The 19,143-nt window shown below is 35.6% G+C and overlaps 1 protein-coding gene and 1 long non-coding RNA gene across 6 annotated transcripts in view; one reads left to right on the forward strand and one right to left on the reverse strand.

Moving 5' to 3' along the window:
- Nucleotides 1-13,405, forward strand: part of LOC101894495 (heterogeneous nuclear ribonucleoprotein K) — a 115,157-nt gene extending 101,752 nt beyond the window's left edge. For all 5 annotated transcript variants that reach the window (XM_059125299.1, XM_059125306.1, XM_059125295.1 and 2 more), the window contains 3 exons: nt 6,615-7,427; nt 7,493-7,662; nt 12,290-13,405. In XM_059125299.1, the coding sequence (XP_058981282.1) occupies nt 6,615-7,427; nt 7,493-7,662; nt 12,290-12,320 (1,014 nt within the window). In that variant the 3' untranslated portion in view covers nt 12,321-13,405. The remainder of the gene's footprint in view (nt 1-6,614; nt 7,428-7,492; nt 7,663-12,289) is intronic.
- LOC131803724 (uncharacterized) lies at nt 10,215-12,353 on the reverse strand. Its single transcript, XR_009342751.1, has 2 exons — nt 12,214-12,353; nt 10,215-10,630 (listed from the first exon to the last, which is right to left on the reverse strand). It is a non-coding gene; the product is annotated as an uncharacterized LOC131803724 (long non-coding RNA).
- Nucleotides 13,406-19,143: the final 5,738 nt, after the last annotated feature.

Raw genomic sequence — 19,143 nt, forward strand, 5'->3', positions numbered from 1 at the left:
ATAGACGAATTTTGAAGAGTTGTCAATCCAAAAAAAAAAAAAAAAAACACCCTTTGAAGTTTGTGTTTTTTGTAGAAGAATACACAAAACTCTAGAATACTTTTAAGCTTTCCCAGACCTGTAGGAAATCCTTTTGGTCCTCTAGGCATTAAGATCTTTTTAAAGATCTTCAGCATTTTTAGATGGTGGTCTGGCCCTAAAAAAAGTCTATTCAACCCCCACAAAATCTGTATCTTGAGAATGTCTTCTAAACTGTTAAGACTTGTACAACATTCTATACCTTTTAAACCATTATGAGGTGTCTCTCTTTCTCTTTCTCTCGATTATCGTTGTCGATCGTTGTCCTTTCTCTGTTTTGAGCATTTGGTTCTATGCTCACTCTCGTTCTCTATGATCAGAGTTTCGTGAAATATGGAACTATCTGTAGACTCTTCACTGTAGAAAACCAATAAGCATTTCCTCTCTCGCCAGCGTTCGTTGTTCTCTCTCTATGTTTTGACATTATTCGTGTTTTTCTCCATTTCTCTCTGGAATCTATTTTTTATAGCTATGATCGTATTTTCCCGCTCTTTCTTTCATTCTCCAGCGCTCTCTCTCTCAACGATCACAGATTTCTTACTTTTTTATTGAAATATGAACTTTGCTTCTATTTGGAGCCAATTTTTCATTCTTTCCTGATTTCCATTTGGGAGACGATTATAGGAAAGTATATTGTTCCCAAAAAATAAAGTATGTCAAATTGTCGATACTGACATTCTCGCTTTGACAGCCTTCAAAAGCTTAGCTTTTGTGTCCTCTTTTGGGAAATAATTTCATTTCACGGTGACTTGTTTACCAATGCTTTAAAAGGACTTGTCCGACCGACTGGGCCCTATTTTAGGAATAAAAAATTTTCCTGCAACATTTCGATCGGACCTCAAATCCCTTTTCCCCTTCCTTTAATTAGTTTTTTTTGTGGGAATTTTCTATGTCATACAATTTGGGTGATCCGCCCTCCCTCTACCCCTAGAGGGTACATTGGGAATGTGACCTCAAGGAATTCACACACGAAACACACACACACACACACACACACACACACTCACGCTCTCCTGGGTATCTCTTGGGTCAATCATTGGGAACATTGCATTAAACCACGCAAATATAATAAAAAAATAAAAAAAAAAAAACAAACAACAAAACAGAACATGACTCATTTTGTTTGAAATAGAAATATGATATGACATAATTGAGAGAAGCAAGCAAACCAGTGAGCCAACCAACCAGTCCAACAGCCATTGAGCCATCCAGGCTGTTATCCTGCTGCCTGCTACCAACACATACACGCAAACAAAAAAAAAATGAAGCCATAAGAGAGGAGGAGATTTGGATGGTGATGGCGGAATACAACACTTTAAAATATGGCACAATTTTGTCAAAGGATTTTGGAGAGGGGGTTTGGGGAAGGAAAGTCAGTGATATGATTACTACAATAGAAATTGTGTTTGTGTAATTGTGTTGGAGAATGAAAAATGAACTGTGCTGTGTTGGGGTTAAAGGGGTCTCCCCACAGTTCTTCATCATCATCATCATTACCATCATGTTGATGTTTTTGTGTTTGTCTTTGGTGAGAGGGATGTGATATCACTGCCACTATCATTTTCAGCAAGTTTTGTAATTTTTTCCATTTTTCTTTTTGGGATTGGCCTGACTTGTATCCAATTTCATCAGCTTCTGGGGTACACCATGGTTGTTTTTCTTTGGTTCCATGTGAAGTAGCCGTAATTATTTTTCATTCTTTTTTGTTGGAACGCAACTAAGGGTCACAAATTGTTAATGACATGATAAGCAAAGAATAGCTCTCTCCCAGGGGTTTTGCTGTGATAATTTTGCCCAAAACAATTGGCTATGTTTGAGAGGAAAACTTCGTTGAGGATGACATCATGACAACTGATAATAATAATTCTATTACTTCGATGGGGGCAGAGAATTTTAAATTATCAAAAAATTAAAAAGAAAACATCAGGAGGAGACTACATCATGTCATTGAAACTGGTTTCAAATACATTTTTCTCAATGTTTATGGGCCATGGGCAAATAATTCGTATTTGGTTTGGAAACATCGGAGATAAGCCAAAAGGATATGAGGGACACAAAAATATATTAGCAGTTGCTTTTTTAAATTTTTGGAGTTTGCCTTTCCTTTAATGAAGTTGATGAGAACTATCTTCGCAACCGGATGTGATTTTGATGTGTTTGAGTTTTTTCTTGTTTTGTTCTTTGGCAAACAGGATGTTTGCCTTTTATATCGTCTCTCTATCCGTACATCTTTTTGATAGTTCCTTTAGATTTCTGTTTTCAATTACTTTGGCAATATCGTTGTGTTTGTTGTAGCACTTCTTTGCTGTTGTATTCCCAAATCAATCATGCAGAAAACTTAAAGAAAAATACAAAACAAAAAAAAATCGAACGAACCTAAAGAAACAGGATATAAAACATGGATATGTAAACCAGAAAAAACAACAACAAGAAAAACAAATGCAGAGGGATAAGGAAACAAGTGAATGACATGCTGCTCTCTCTTGCTTAAGCCAATAAGGGATAGTATTATTCACATTGTTTTGTCGTCTTCTTCCCCGGTGCCTCCTTTAGTTTATTTTTTCGATAAGTAGAAAGAGGCAAATGAGAAATTTATAATTTCCGCTTGGCAACAGGTGGTTGCAAAAAAAAAAAAAAAAAAAAAAAAAGAAGTCAGTTACCATTACCATTGTATGAGAAAAGAAGAATGGAATATAATATATTTTTTATATACATAAATTGGTGATTTAATACAATTTGCCAAACGAAGTATAGAATATTTTAAGTGGAATCATATTTTGAAAAAAGATCAAATAAATTATGTATTTTTAATCACAAAGGAAAAAAATTAATTCACCTAGCTAAATTTAAGTAAAGGCTTAAAATACTTGTCTATTTTATTTGTTTTATTTGAAGATGTTCTAATTCAGTTAAATTAATTGCACCGACAATTTTTTATAAAATCTCTAAATTTATTATAAATAAAATATGTATTTTTTAATGAAAAATTTCTCATTTGTTTTGCTTGAAAATCACTCAATTCAGCCACTTGAATTAATCACAAAGTTAAAATTGCTTAAATTATAATTTTTTTCGTATAAATTGTTTAAGGTGTTAGTAATTTGGCAGTGATCCTAATATCAAATTTCAGAATTTTAGCTCTTTAATTTCCCCCATAATCAAATTTGGTGCCAGTTAGTACTTTTATAGAATTAAATATTTCTTTATACTTTTATAAAATTAAATATTTAGGTCAATACCTTCACTCAATACCACATTTAGTACCATTTAGTAATTTTTGTACAGTTATAGTACCAAAGCCATCTCCATATCTCAATTCCAGTTACCAACAGAGACCCCAAAGTAAAATTTGAGGATTCCAGCCATATCCTGTCACACAATACCAAATTTAGTACCGTTTGGAATATTCGTACAAATGTAGGTCGCATTTAGTCATTTGAAAGTGATCCCAATATAAAATTTCAGAATTCCAGCTCTTTAATTTCCCCCATTACCAAATTTAGTATCATTTTGTAAAATTATAGTACGCATCAGTTCCTTCTCAAAAATTTCAAGATTTCAGGTCAATTCCATCACCCAATACCAGATTTAGTACTATTTAGTATTTTTCGTACAACTGTAGCACACATTTCCAAAACTGAAACCATCTCCATATCGCAATTCCAGTTACCAACGGAGATCCCAATGTCAAATTTTAGGATTCCAGCCGTATACCTTCACCTAATACCAAATTTAGTACCGTGTAGAACATTTCGTACAACTGAAGGTCGCAGTTCCACCCAATCTCAGACACAGATATCGTCAGTAATATCAAATTTTTGAATTGTATCTCTATCCCTTCACCCAATACCAAATATAGAACCATTCAGTACTAATCGTACAATTATAGTACGTATTTCCGGATCCATAGCCATATGTCCATGCTACACATGAACAGCGATCCTAATACCAAATTTCAGGTTTTAAACACTTTCTGTTCACCCAATACTAAATTGTACCAAATATAGTACTATTTTGTACTTTTCGTACCCTTGACCACCAAACTGACCACCAACAGGGACCCCAGTACAAAATATAAGCTACATCTGTTCACTATAAACCACTATAAAATGTACCATTTAGTACAGTTCGTACAAGAAGTGCTGCGCTTAACGAAAACAAATATTTAGACGTTCAAAAGAAATCTAAATAGCAATAAATTTTCACAAACAAACAATATTATTTTCAGTAAATTAATTTCTAATACCATCTTCTAATATAAATATCAATCAAGCTTATTTGCGTACCCATTTTATGTCCAATATTTCTTCCCTAATATGCCACTCATAATTTACCCCTTATTTACTACATCGTTGTGCTCAATAATGTTCTTTCGTGCCTGCTTACAATTCTTAAGTTACTCTATTCCAAGAGCTTACTGTTTTGCAGGGAGAAAGAGAGAGGAGTGCTCTCTTCACCATCTTCCTCCGAATAATAGTTGAGTGCGTGCGTTTGTCATGAGTAGGAAAACAGCTTGTTGTCTGTTCACAACATGGCTTAAATTAAACCTCTACGTAAATAATGCTTCTTGTTCTTCTTCATCGTCTTCTCATAATATGGTAACCTACATATGCACTACCATTGAACGTAGTTGTTGTTGTCATTGTCGTCGTTCTGCTATTCACGTGTGTGTCTGATGTATTCCTCTACATTTTGTCACATGCTTTATTTGTCTCTCAAGTGCCATCACGCACACACAAAAACACTTGCCACCACACACACACACTGAGTGAGTTCCTCATCGTTCACAAGAATATCTGCAGCGTGAGTGTGAGAAATTTCCATATGAAGAGCCGGAATAAGTCCTTTCCTCTTCTCCCCTGTGTGTTAAATTTGTGCTGTGCTGATCCTCGAATAGCAGTAATTCACATCCTGCGAATGTGTGTGTGTGAAAATATATGTTTGACAATTCACATGTACATGACCTACAAAGCCAACAACATCAAAACAAGAGGTGTCATCTACATTCTCTTGGCAGTCTCAAGTTGTTGTTGTATCATCACCAACAGCAGCAAGTTTTTTTCTTCTGAAAAGGAGAAGGGATAACTGCTAGGCAGAAGGTACTTTATCTGCTATTTGAAATGACAGCTACTCATCCTTTTATTGTCGTATATTTTTTTTTTTCGTTTACTGCCTTTGTTGCGACACTAACCAAAACCAACAGCAGCAACAACAGCATTGAAAACACTTCACACAGCATTCCTGCGGTCTTTGCCGAGCGAACAACCAAGCAACCAAGTCAGTCAATGGTTTTTTTTTTGGAAAAACAGTGCCCCCCTTGCCGAACTGGCTATGACAGTAGCCACGGAAATCAGGAAATGCTTAACGTAGATGTTGTTGCTGCTGCTGTTGTTTTTTTTTTTGATACGTTGCATAGATTGTAGACTCAACTGCTGCAGTATTTGACATGTTACCTTAAAGGTATTTACTTGCGGATTGTTGGACAGACGGACGGCTGGACGGACCCACATGCTGCAGCCTCTTTTGTTTTGAGTTTTTCGATTTTTTGGTGTGTTTGCTTCTCCTTTTTATTTTCTCCAAAACAATATGCTGTTGATTTTGTAAGGATTTCTGTTTCCAACCATTCTTGCATCTGTCGCTTATATCTGGGCATGGCATTGTGTACATGGGTGTGTGCGTGTGAGTTTGCATTGGTGAGAATCAAAAGCAAACGACTGCGTGAAGGGCGATATCCATAAAGTGTTTCGGGTTTTGTGAGACAATAACCAAAAATCGACTTGGCTGGCCTGGCCTGGCCGGCCTGCCATTCAATCTGTTGTGCTTTGATTTTGGAGGAGCATAAAGAACACAAACACACACATTTGGAAATCCTTGGGAATCATGGTAATTCAACCTTAACAGCAATGTGATAGGGAATTAGTTTTGAGTGCTGAACTCGGTGGGAAAAAATTTGCAATTGATGCCATTCAGTTACTCTCAAATGGAAGAAAATTGCAAAAAATGAATTTGTGGAAAAAAATTACCTTCACTACATTTCCCAACACCTCTAAATTTATTAATAATCAGAAAATATTTATTTTCGATTTGGAAGAATTTAAATTGAGTAATATTGCCAAGTCAAGAATTTGTTCATTTTGTCCAGATTTCCATTAAAACCTGGAAACTGTTGTCCAATTCAATAAAAATGCTTTAAACTTAATAATATTGGCGAATTATTTCTTCTAAAGGTGAAATTGTCAAAAAGCCTCAAATTAAATAACATTGCAAAATTTTAATTCTGGATTAACTTTTACTTTTTTTTTAGCATTTGAAATACATTTCGTTAAATATTCAGAATTGAATCAAGTTTTTCTCCTCGATTTCAAAATTATGAAATTTTAAACCATTTTAAATGAGAGGGTCTCAAAGATATCAAAATATACACAAATATAGTTTTTTTGAATTATTTTGTTTTTGAATTCAATTTATTCAATTTCTAATTCCTGTTTTAATTTTTTACTAATTGTTCCCCCTTTATTTTTTCCTTTCCTTTTTAGAAAATTGGCTGTCGCATTCTGAAGGTCTTCTCCAATGTGGCACCGCAGAGTACAGACCGTGTTGTCCAGACGGTGGGCAAACAAAATGAGGTTATTGATGCCATACGCGAGGTTATTACGCTGACACGAGAAACACCCATCAAAGGTCCCGTCCACAACTATGATCCCCTGAATTATGATCGCATGTATGCCGATGAATATGGCGGTTATGGCAATATTCCCGGCAGCAGTCGTCCCTCCAGAGATGGTGGTCGTCGTGGAGGCGGTGGTGATGATAGGGATTATGGCCGTGGTGGTGGTGGACGTCATGATGATCGTAGCCGCAGTGGTGGCCGGCGCGATAATCCATTTGTAAATCCATGGGCCGCGGATGATGGTGGTTACAATGGAGGCGGTGGAAGTGCTGGTTATGGTGCTGGCGGAGCGGCCGGTTATGGTGGCAGCAGTGCTGGCGGTTTTGGCAATAGCTTTGGTGGCGGTGGTGGAGGTTTTGGTAATGCTGCAGGTGGTCCCATGCCGGTTAATAACTATGGTGGAGGTGGCTATGGCAGCCAGGGTGGTTTTGGTGCAGGCAATGCTGCTGCTGGTTATGGTGGTGGCGGCTTTGGTGCTCCCGCAAATCAAGGATATGGCGGCGGTGGTGGCGGCATGAATCAGGCAGGTTTTGCTGGCGGTCCAGCCATGGGTAATGGCATGGGAGGTGGACCTGCCCCCGTGTTTGGCGCCAATGGTAATGTACCCAATAACATTACCGGTACTCTACCCGAGGGACATGATCCAAAGAATAGTACACAGGTTTCCATACCAAAAGAGGTTAGTTTTGGAAATCAGAAGCAATTGAAGAATTTGTTTAAATACTCTTTTTTTTTCTTTCACAGATGGCCGGTGCTATTATCGGTAAGGGTGGCAGTCGTATACGTCGCATACGTAACGAATCGGGTGCTTATATAACAATTGATGAACCCCTACCTGGTTCTACAGATCGTATTATTACCATTTCTGGTAATCCCAAACAAATACAAATGGCCCAACATTTGTTACAGCAAAGGTTAGTATGCAAATACAAGTAACAATTTTCATCTCATTGAAAAACAAATTCATGACATATTTACATAAAATCCATTAAAACCCCCCATTTATGGTTCAAGGTTCATTATTTAAGTGTTAGTTTTTAAGTGGTGAATTGTAATTTATATATATTATATAAATATTTTTTATTTTGGTTTGGTGAAGGTGTTATCCAACGGTGCAACTCATTTCATAAGTGTGTGTGTGGTGTTCATTAAAAAAAAAAATAAATAAAACAAAATCCCAGTTAACAAATCAAAACGCTTCTTCTACCCCCCCTCCATCATTCACGATACTCATTGTTTGGAAGACTAGTGATTTTGTTGTTTTGCTTTAGATTTAAACAATAAATCCCTTGTCTTCTTACAATTTGTATTAATATCTACACATTATAAATTAATTAACCACTCTTCAAAATAACCGTCATCAAGGACTAAAAAGAAAAAAATGAAGCGAAAACTTTACTAATATTCTCATTACATATTAAAAATATAAATAAAAAAAAATTAAAACATTCAATAAAATCTTATAAGAAACATATGTTAAGAAAAAAGAAAGTAATAAAGATTATTCCACTATACAAAAATTATATATTATTGTTATATTGTAAAATAGCTTGAAGGGAAAAAGAACGGCTTTAGTTTCTAGCATAATCCTCATTCCAATAGGTTTTGCCTTTGTTTAGGTAAATATTCTGCTAAAGATACAATAAAAAATAAATAAATACAATATGATGTCTACTCGGAATGTTCATATACACCTAATTCAATCGCGGAGGGTAATCACCAAATTCTATTTTTCTAAAATAATAGGAAACCCTAATTAAAAGTAAAATCAATAACAAATTATAGAGCCAACAATACATTATGGACTATAAAATTATAGCCTAGCAAATAATACACGTGTATCGGCGCATTGAACCCAAATAAAGTAACTCAAGTCGCCTCTATTCCACACTTTTTTATTCTTCAGATTAAGATTCTTTGAAAACCAAACGTTTCAGCCATAAATTGTCTTTGGCAATATTTTTTGTTACACGAGGACTATTTCGGTCCGAAATTTTAAGTTTAAAACGACTCACCAAGGTTTTTAAAGTTCTTTTTTTCTTTCAAAAATTGTTAAAGACTTCATTTGAACGGGATCGGAAAAAGTCAAAATATTCCCCCAAATTTCTTGTCATAAAGTTCTATAGGTCACAGAACGCATCAAAACTCTAACTCTAAAATTTTTTTCCTCGACAAAATTTAGCACTTTTTCGAATTCGTTAAAAATTATCTTAAAACTTCACTCTGCAACAGCCGCCAACCTGTGATGTGAAAATGTTTAAATGGCATTCGGCTAGCGGATCAAAAACAAAAAAAAAAAAAAACAAAAAAAAAAAAAAAAAGGATTATAGAGCCACCTTTTTATGGCTTGATATAACTTTTATCACAAACAAAGGAACCCAATATTTTGGGCTCTACTGCTATAGAAGAAGAACCCCAACAATAACGTTTTGCATAGAATTTTAACAATGGAGGCAGATGTTGGCAGCTCATTAAACTTATTTCAAGGAACACCAGTGATAAAAACTGCCCAAAGAAAAATATTTCTTCTTGTAGAAACTAGAAAACCTTTATGTCTTGATACTTACATGCACGATAACTCTCGAGGGGATCATCCGATTTGATTCATACTTTGTACCTCGTAATATTATTGTCAAACTTAAATCAAGTTCGGAGATGGACAATATCGATCCACTCCTTCTGGTACCTCCCACACAAAATGTCAACATTTTCAAAGAAAATAATTTAATGTACAGAAAGAGAAAAGGATAATCCAGCTTTGCGAATCCTAATATTTGCATCAGTGCTAGGTCAGGTGCGAAAATGGACAATATCGGTCTAATCCATCTCGATCATTTTGAATAATTTTAAATCTTATTAAATGTGACGTAACTGTCCGATTGTCTTCAAATTACACTCATCACAATATTTTCAATAACCCAAGGTCTGGTGCGAAGATGGGATATATCGGTTCACTCCTTCTGGTACCTCCCCCACAAAAAGTCAAAATGTTTAATATTCATGAAGCTCATAAAACACGAATTTAACATCCGATTCCATTCAAACATGGCACATCTCAATATTTCCATAAACACAAGATCCGTTATAAAGATGGAAGAGATCAGACTATTCCCCCCACAAAGGGTCAACGTTTTGAATGACCAAAACGATCATAAAATCCGAAATAAGCTTCTGGTTATCTTCATATTTCACACATCTCAATATTTCTACTAACACAAGATCTGTGGCGAGGATGGAATATATCGATCCACTCCTTCTAGTACCTCTCCCATAAAGGCTACCATTTTTAATACATAAATCTCTTATAAAGTGCGAAACTTGGCATATGTAAGTATTTTTCTCAACCAGAGAGAATATGCTATTTAACGAGTACTCTGGTACCTTCCCCACAAAAGGTTATGATTTGGTTTAAAAAGTATTCCCACGAAACAGGAAGTAATTGCTTTTTTTAAATTTAGCACACCTCAACATTTAGATCAGAATGTGATGAAGTGGAATGCTTCTGTCCATCTATATCTGATACCTCACCCACATTTTAATATTTTCTAAAACTAATCGCATATTTCATATAAAGTGAAGGAAGTAACCAATGCAGTCCAAACCTGACACGTCGCAATATTTATATCATATTTATAAGTTTCGATACGAAATGGACAATACTGACCCATTCCTGCGGAACCTACTCCATAGAGGAATTTGAATAATCATAGCAGAAGTCAAAATATATTTAAATAATCGAACATTTGCTGAGGGTATACATCTGGCGGCAAGACCAACTGACACTCTTTAGCTTTTAATTACATATTTTATTTTATCTCGTCTCAGTTGAAGTGGTGTATAACAAACTATTATTTAGTTTCCTATATTTTTATATATTTCTAGCTTTTATACCCTACAACACTATGTGTTGGGGGTATTATAAGTTTGATTGGCCCAAAAATTATGTAACACCTCGAAATATTGATTTCCCATATAGGAAAGTATATATGGATCTTCCTAGCTCGCCGAGCTGAGTCGATCTAGCTATGTATGTCCGTCCGTCCGTCTATCCGTCTGTCCGTCTGTCCATGTTAATTTGTAATCACGCTACAGGTCGCAATTATGCCCCGATCTTCACGAAATTTAAAATGTAGGTGGGGTTAAGGTCAGAATAGAACCCTATTTCTTTTGGAGATGATCGCCAAATGTTTAGGGGTTGAAATGGACCAAATACTGAAAAAATTTCGGATTTTGCAGTAGCTATACAGGTCGCAATTATAGACCAATCTACGCGGAATTTCGCATGTAGCTAGAGTTTAGGCCGGGGAAGAAGCCTACCAATTTGGGTGGTCATCGGATAATATTTAGCGGCTAAAATATACCATTTCTTTTTTGTTGAAAAAATTCAAAATTTTTCATTAAACCGCGAATATTTTAAATCCCGGCGAAATCACAAAGCCATGAAAAGGTTACTTCTGATCTTTACATTGATGTTGAGATCCAACAAATGGAATATATAGCAAAATATGTGCGATATATATGTCTATCAAAGAAGATAAGCTTGAAAGATCTATTTTATGTCAAGAACGGCTGAACTGATTTCGACAGTTCTCATTAATTCAGAATGGCCTCTTGGCAGGAAAGAAAAAACGTCTAAAAAAATCGCATAAAAATATCTCTCTAAAGATGAAAATATTGATTTTGTAAAATTTGCTCATATTTTTTCAATTTTGTCATATTTTTGGCATATTTTCATTTTGAATTAAACATTTGGTAATATTTCTACAGCTAACAAAACTAAGTAGTTAGGATATCAGGTTATCATATACAGATCGCATTTATGGCCCGATCTTTACGAAATTTTGCATGGGGATAAGATGAGGGTCAGAATAGAAGCCTACTATTTTTGGAGATGATCGCCATATATTTAGGGGTTGAAATGGACAAAAAAAACTGCAAAATTGTCAGCAGGTCGTAATTATTGCCCGATCCTTAGACACAGTTGAATGGGGGTTACCGGACATTGCAAAAGCCAAGCAGTTTTGGATGGCCATCCAAAAATATTCAATGTGTAAAGGAGTTTGCCAACTTTTGTAGACAAAATACGAAAATGTCCATTCCAGTGACTTTTTGGAGAATTCACAAATACAGGAAAGACGCACTTCTCACTATTTCGTTAACGCTGATTTCGTTGAAGAATATAGTCAAATGGCGGTATCTCATATAGATGCGTTTCAGTCAAAAACCAATAATAAATGTCAATCTTTTGCCACGTCCGAGAGATTATAGGTCTTTAAGTTGCTATTATTAGTTTAAGTTGCTATTATTCGAAAATTAGAGAACGAAACCTGATGGTTTTCTTTTATTATTTGTCACAATATCTTGTGGAATTCTTTCGAGTATCTCGCCTATATAAACTGTATCACTTATTATAGTGTTGTAGGGTATTCAACGGTCGGCCCCGCTCGACTGTAGCCTTTGCTTACTTGTTTCCTTTAATTTGTCTCGAATATAAAATTCAAATACTAATTGCATTATTTTCCCCCTCTTTTATCTTTGCAGTGTCCATGAAAATCAACGTAAAAACTTCTAAGCAACACTTTTGAAATTCCTTAATATAAACAAATAAGCAAAACAAACAACAAAACAAGAAAAAATAATTATATTTTTAAAAATTATATATATATTAAGTAAGAGCTCCACCAAAATATTCTATAAATGTCCCCCTCCCTTCCTAACTACCCCTTTAACCTTCACGAAAGAAACTCTTAATTGGAAGAAATTCAGAAAGAAGAAACAAATACGAAATTCTCCCTCCAGCACTTCAACAAGTTCCAGCATCCATCATCTTCTAGCCAGCCACACATCGCCACATTACAAAGTTACATGGAGGTATTCGATTGAACCAAACCTACAAACTACGCTAATTGTAAGGATCACAACTAAAGGAATTTATTGAAAAGGAATCGATAATTAACAACTACTTATACACATAATTATATAAAAAGTTCAAAGAGCCAAAATAAATTCTGCATAAATCAAAAGCAGATTAGCCAAAAACAACAAACAATTTGAGAGCATCTGTTTCTTCCTTTCAAAAAAAAAAAAAAAAAAAAAAACAAAATTAAACAAACCATTTAAAAGTTTGATACTTTATTTACTTCTTTCTAAGTTTAAGTTTAAATATACACATATATTTTAATCATTAAAAAATCACAAAACAAACACAAAATAATTTCCGCTTTCTTGTGTGTAACTTGTCACCCTTTTCCCTCAATTTTTCTTCCTTGTCCCCATTCACATTCATAGGTTTTTAAGAAGACCCAAATTTTTAAACTGTCTGTACAAATAAAGGCAGACACTGTTGGTGCCACCCATTAATAATAATCAATAATATTTTCTTGACAAAAACCCCCATACCCCCTAACCTCTCCTTAAATTAGTTTGTATTATTATTTTTTTAATTAAAAAAATAAGAATTATACACCGAAGAAGAAGAAGAAGAAAAGTTAAGAAACAAACACCAACAATTATTATTATTATTAATTCAATAATGAAGAAGAAAAACAAAACAAAGGAATAAAGTTCAAGTAACTTAAAACAACAAGAACCCACCATCGTAAGAATTGTTTCAGTAAATACAAAATAATAATTAAAAACAAAACAAAAAAAAAAAAACAGACGTCATTTCTCTTTTTTTTTTCTCTATTCTATCTTTCCAACTTTATCTCTATTTCGTTTTGTTACCTCCTCGTTTGTCATCATCATTTATGTTTCATTTGTAGAAACATTTTTTACTGTTCTCCGCTCTTCGCCCTTTTCCCTCTATTACATATTTTGTAATATGTTGTTTTTTTTCTACCATTATGCTGCCTCCCTTTTTGTCCCCAAAGCAGCCAATAACCCCCCTCAGCTACATTTACATTATTTTTACATGTAATTCATATACGCGTATAATATTATTCTTTATATAATTTGATTATATATTATATTCTAAATAATATTATCATAATTATAATTTATATACATACGTAAATGATAGAAGGCGTCTTATTCTTAAAATCAAACCAAAATTTGTAATATTAAAAAAGGGATAAATAATGATAAAATAAAAAAAAATAATTAAAAATAAAAAAAATTGGTTTTATTTAAGTTATCTCAAAGGCTTCCACTATTATATTCCTTGTGGAAAAAAATATTATTCAGAAAAAGGATTAAAGAAAAATTTCCTAAAAATCCATAATTATAGCTCTGATAGATCATCTTCTAAACTTTTTTCTGGTTCTGTTAGAAGCTATGCTTATGGCTTGTTCAGCCATGAGCTAAATCTCCCTAAATATTCTTAAAAATTGTTTGATTAAAGGTTATTGAGTATAAGTCCCAATTTAAAATTTTAAGGAGAAAATTATGTACTGGTCAGAATTTCAGGGATGGAGACGACTGATCGCTTAGCTCACTATCAATGTTCGCCACTAATGCCTGAACAAGGGGATTTAACGATTTCTTGTTAGTTTTCAATTACAAACCATTGGCTCCTGTAGCTTTTGTTCGCCTAGGTTAGGTTAAAGGATGCGGGGTTGTATAAACAACCACTCCACTCGGAGACCTATTGGTCCATTCTGTTCATCCTAAGTTAAGAAGATAGGAGAATAGTATAGAGATAAGAGATGGAAACGAATAGCGGATCGTGAAGAAGTGAGAATCTGAATAAAGAGTAGAGAAGTTAATAAATTTGCATCCAGGGTGTACCAGCGTGACGTCCTTAGCCATCTTAGTCTTCTGGCTAACTGAAGAATGACTGCTGGCACGATGTCGGAGAGGCAGGACAAATCTGGCAGAATTTGCTTACCCAGTAGCCTCTGCCTCACTCGTATAAGAGTTGGGCAGTGGCAGAGTACGTGCTCCATCGTCTCAGTTTCTTCCTCGTCCTTACAAAGCCTGCAGTATTCCACAACTGCCATAGATTTGATTGCAAATGAATGTAGAGCCTTCAGGGCCGCTTAACTATCGACACCGGACCGCCAAGTTTATTGATTCTATTTGCCAGCAGCTCTATTGCCTTCCTGACAGCAAAGATTTCTGCTTATGCTACAGTCGTTGCTTAGTTTGAACTATCGTTGGATACTTAGATTTTCACAGTAGACCCCAGCTCTCGTTCAGCTTTCCATCTTTGATCCGTCATTATAGACTGCTATACCGTTAAAAGGTGGAGTGTCGCGGCTCTAGATGTCTTTTTTAGGTATATGAATATCAAGTAGTTCAAAGCTGTGCCTAGGTGATAGATAATCGCTAGGTATAGCCTGATTTAATATTGACTCCGTCATTGTCCCAGTTCATTGGGTCGCAGGACACACCTAGCAGCTTCTTCCTCTACAAATAAACCTAAAGGTTTCAAATTGAGTAGGGTGTCCAGTGCGGATTGGGGTGTGTTCCTAAACGCGCCTGTAATTAGTAGCGATGCAACTCTTTGGACTTTATCAATGCTTTTACTGAATGTGGGTTTCCCTAAGGAGTGCCACCAAACAAGCCCCCCATAGGTTAGAATTGGTCGGACAACTGACTCATATAACCATTTGATTATGTAAGGCTTGAATCATCAGCTTTTTCCTATGCAGTTTTTGCAGGAATAAAGGCAATTAAGTCCTTCTTCGCTCGCTCCTGGATGTTCCTCTTCCAGCTTAGTTTCTGATCTAGGAGATATTTTGCTTCCGAAGAAAGCTTTAACATAACACCATCAAGTATTGTTAGCGAAAAGACTGGGATTTTCCGCTACCTTGTGAAGAGTACGAGCTCAGTTTTTGATGGGTTCAAGCCAAGTCCATTGCGGCGTGCCCATCTGGAGAGTTTAACTAGAGCTCCCTCCATAAGATCTGAAACAGTTTGCGGGAATTTTCTAGCAATCAGCAACGACGATTAGAATTTCATTTATTACCAAAAGCCAGGGTAGAGGTGACAGAATCCCTCCTTGCTCGCCTAGCAACCATTGATATTTGCTGATCTATACTTTCGAGTCAGTTGCAAACGTTTTACTGTGTTCGTCCTATTTACACTATGCAAAAATTTTCCGGTTGCAATCTGGAGTGTGGAGGGAAATCGCAAGTAGATATGATAATATTCAAAAGTAGAAACGGGGTTGAGTTCTCAGAGTTTGGGGCGTCAAAATTTCTGGGAGAAAGTTGTATTATTAGTTCAGAGAGCGAAACTCCGAAGGGGGTTTGTGTTCCCTGAACAAAATTTTTATTTTACGGTCTTTTATAAAAATAATGGTTAAGGATATATAAAATTTACTGGCTGAGAATCAATATCCAGACGAAACGGAGTCTTGAAATTTTGCACGAGTGTCAGTCCTGGTGTGTAGGCATTTGAAAAGGCTGTGTTTGTGGTAATTTGTACTAAAAATTCTGAAATTTGGAATTTGGCCACGTGAGAGTAGACGTACCAAAGATTTTTTGGAAATTCAAACATTAAGGCTATGTAAATTTCTAAAACCATTTGGAGTTATGTGAAAGGATAGAGCTAAAATCTGAAATTTGGTTTGAGAATCAAGGTTGGAAAGTAAGATGTATATATGAAGGTGGAAAATGTGTAATAAGTGTGTGAATGGTACCAAAGTTGGACAGGGTGAACGGATGAAGCAGGAATTTTGAAAATTTTGTTATTCGTGTCTCTAGTTGGTTTGTGATAAAAAGGGGTGGTTTTGGAAAGTTGGTACAAGTTGGTATTGACAGTTCATGTGTAGCCTGGGCAAATGTATACTATAATTGTAGGAAAATTACTAAATCGTACTAAATTTGGCATTGGTTGAAAAAATACGGCTGGAATCCAGAAAATTTAAAGCCGGAATGTTGTAAGAAAAATCTGGGTTTGGAAATGCTTATAATTGTTCGAAAACACTAAGTGGTGCTAAATTGAGTATTGGGGAATGTATAGAGCTGGAATCCCGAAATTTGATATTGAGGTATCTGTTGGTATCTGGTGTTGAGATATGAAGCTGGTTTTTGTACTATAATTGTAGGAAAAATACTATATTTGGTATTGGGTGAAGGAATAGAGTTGAAATCCTGAATCCAGGCCACTGTTGATATCTGAGGTGAGATATGGAGATTGAGATTATAATTATTCTAAAGTACTAAGAGTACCAAAATTCGGTACAATTTGGCATTGGGTGAACAGATAATGCTTGAAATCTAACATTTGCTATAAGGGTCGCTGTTCATATGTAGCTTTGACATAAGTAGGCGTGTAATTGTACAAATAGTACTAAATGGTACAATTTGGTATTAGGTGAGGAATAGAGCTAAAATCCTTACATTTGATATACTATAATTGTTCAAAAATACTAAGTGGTACTAAATTTGGTATTGGGTGAAGGGATAGAGGTACAATTCTAAATTTTGATTTGAATGTCACCCTTGGAGATATGGAGGTGGTTTTCGAAAAGTACATAATTGAAATAAATGCTTCTATATTTAGTATTAAGTGAAGGGATAGAGCTGAACCGTGAAATTGTATATTGCGATAGCTGTTTGTGTATAGGATTAAGATATGAAAAGGTTTTGCAAATGAGAACTAAAATTATACGAAAAGTACAAAATTTAATATTAAGTGGTGGTATACGGTTGAAATCCCGAAATGAATTGAGGTCTCTCTTGGTATCTCGTGTTGAGATGAAATCCCGAAATTTGATATTGAGGTCTAAGTGGTACTAAATTTGGTATTGGGAGAAGGGATAGAGCTGAACCGTGAAATTTTATGTGAAGTCACTGTTGGTGTCTGTAGTTGAGGGAAATGAAAATCGTATTATTAACGTACCAAAAGTGCAAAATGTAAAAAAGAAAAACAAGTAAATATGTAGTAAGTTCGGCCGGCCCGAACTTTGAATACCCTCCACCATTTGGAACGATTTTGGAATTTTTCAAAAAATTAAGATCCGTAAAAATTCTGTTAAAATTTTAAAAATTCTAAATATGGGGAGTTACCTTTATATTGGGGTCTATACGAAGACGTGAACCTGCATAGGCAATTTTTGTCATAGGCCATTGCAATATTCAAATACGAAATTTTAAATAATTCCGGTGAATAAAGACGCTAAAATCATGAAAATACCGGGAGGTACCGTTATATGAGGGCTATACGAAGACGTGGACCTGCACAGACAATTTTCTGTCTTAGCCTGTATTATCCATTACGAACTTCAAATACCAAAATTGAAACATTTCCGGTGAATAAGTCATCAAAATACCGAATATCGGGAGGTACCTTTATATTGAGGATTTTACGAAGCCGTGGACCTGCATAGGCTGTTTTCTGTCACAGGCTGTAGTACCCATTAGAAACTTTAAATACGAAATTTGAAACAATTCCGGCGAGAAATGTAGCTGAAATACGAAGACGTGATCCTGCACAGAAATTTTTCTGTCTTAGGCTGTAGTAACCGTTATGAAATTCAAATACGAAATTTGAAAAAATTCCGGTGAAAAATTTTACTATAATATTCAAAATACAGAATATAGAGAGGTACCGTTAAGCGAAGCGCTTGCTTGAGGTGATCGACACTTTTGTATTTTTTAGTGCCAACCTTGCTTTCCAAAATATTCCACAATAGTCCAACGGATTGATATCCGGAGATTTTGGTGGCCATTGTCCGCTGGAAATGAAGCGAGGAACATCATTTTGTAACCATTCTTGGGTGGCGCGTGCTGAGTGCGATATTGCTGAGTCCTGTTGGGATGTTCAAGGTCTGCGGCCAAAATGTTTGCGTGCCGAAGGCTTTAATACACCCTCCAGAATATTTTCGCGATAATATTCGGCATTTTTTCTGATGCCACGGTCGATTAATACGAGCGGAGAGCGACCATCGGCTGTTATGGCGGCCCACACCATCACCATGGTCGGCCCTTGAGTTCTGGGGGCCAACCGAAGGTGCACCTCTTTGGCAAGTAAACACGATCATTTTGTTTGTTTACCAACTGCTGGACAACCAATGTTTTCTCATCGGACAAAAAAAACAAAATTCGACCGTTCACCAATTTCGACCAAGCGAAGCAACTCTTTTGCTCTTTTGAGTCTATTATACCCTCCACCGTACTATGGAGGGTATATTAAGTTTGTCATTCCGTTTGTAACTCCTCGAAATACTCATGTCAGATGTCAGAAGTCAGAACAAAGTATATATATTCTTGATCAGCATAAAATTCTAAGTCGATATAGCCATGTCCGTCTGTCTGTCTGTCTGTTGTATCACACTATCTTTCGAACGAATTGCACATATGTTTATTTTTCCAGTAGGCAGGTTAAGTTCGTTAATGGGCCATGTAGGTCCAAGTTTTCATATAGCCCCCATATAACGGTACCTCCCGATGTTCGGTATTTTGATGATTTTAGCGACATTATTAACCGGAATTGTTTCAAGTTTG

This window comes from Musca domestica, unplaced genomic scaffold (genome assembly GCF_030504385.1).
Source record: "Musca domestica strain aabys unplaced genomic scaffold, Musca_domestica.polishedcontigs.V.1.1 10, whole genome shotgun sequence".
NCBI lineage: Eukaryota > Metazoa > Arthropoda > Insecta > Diptera > Muscidae > Musca > Musca domestica.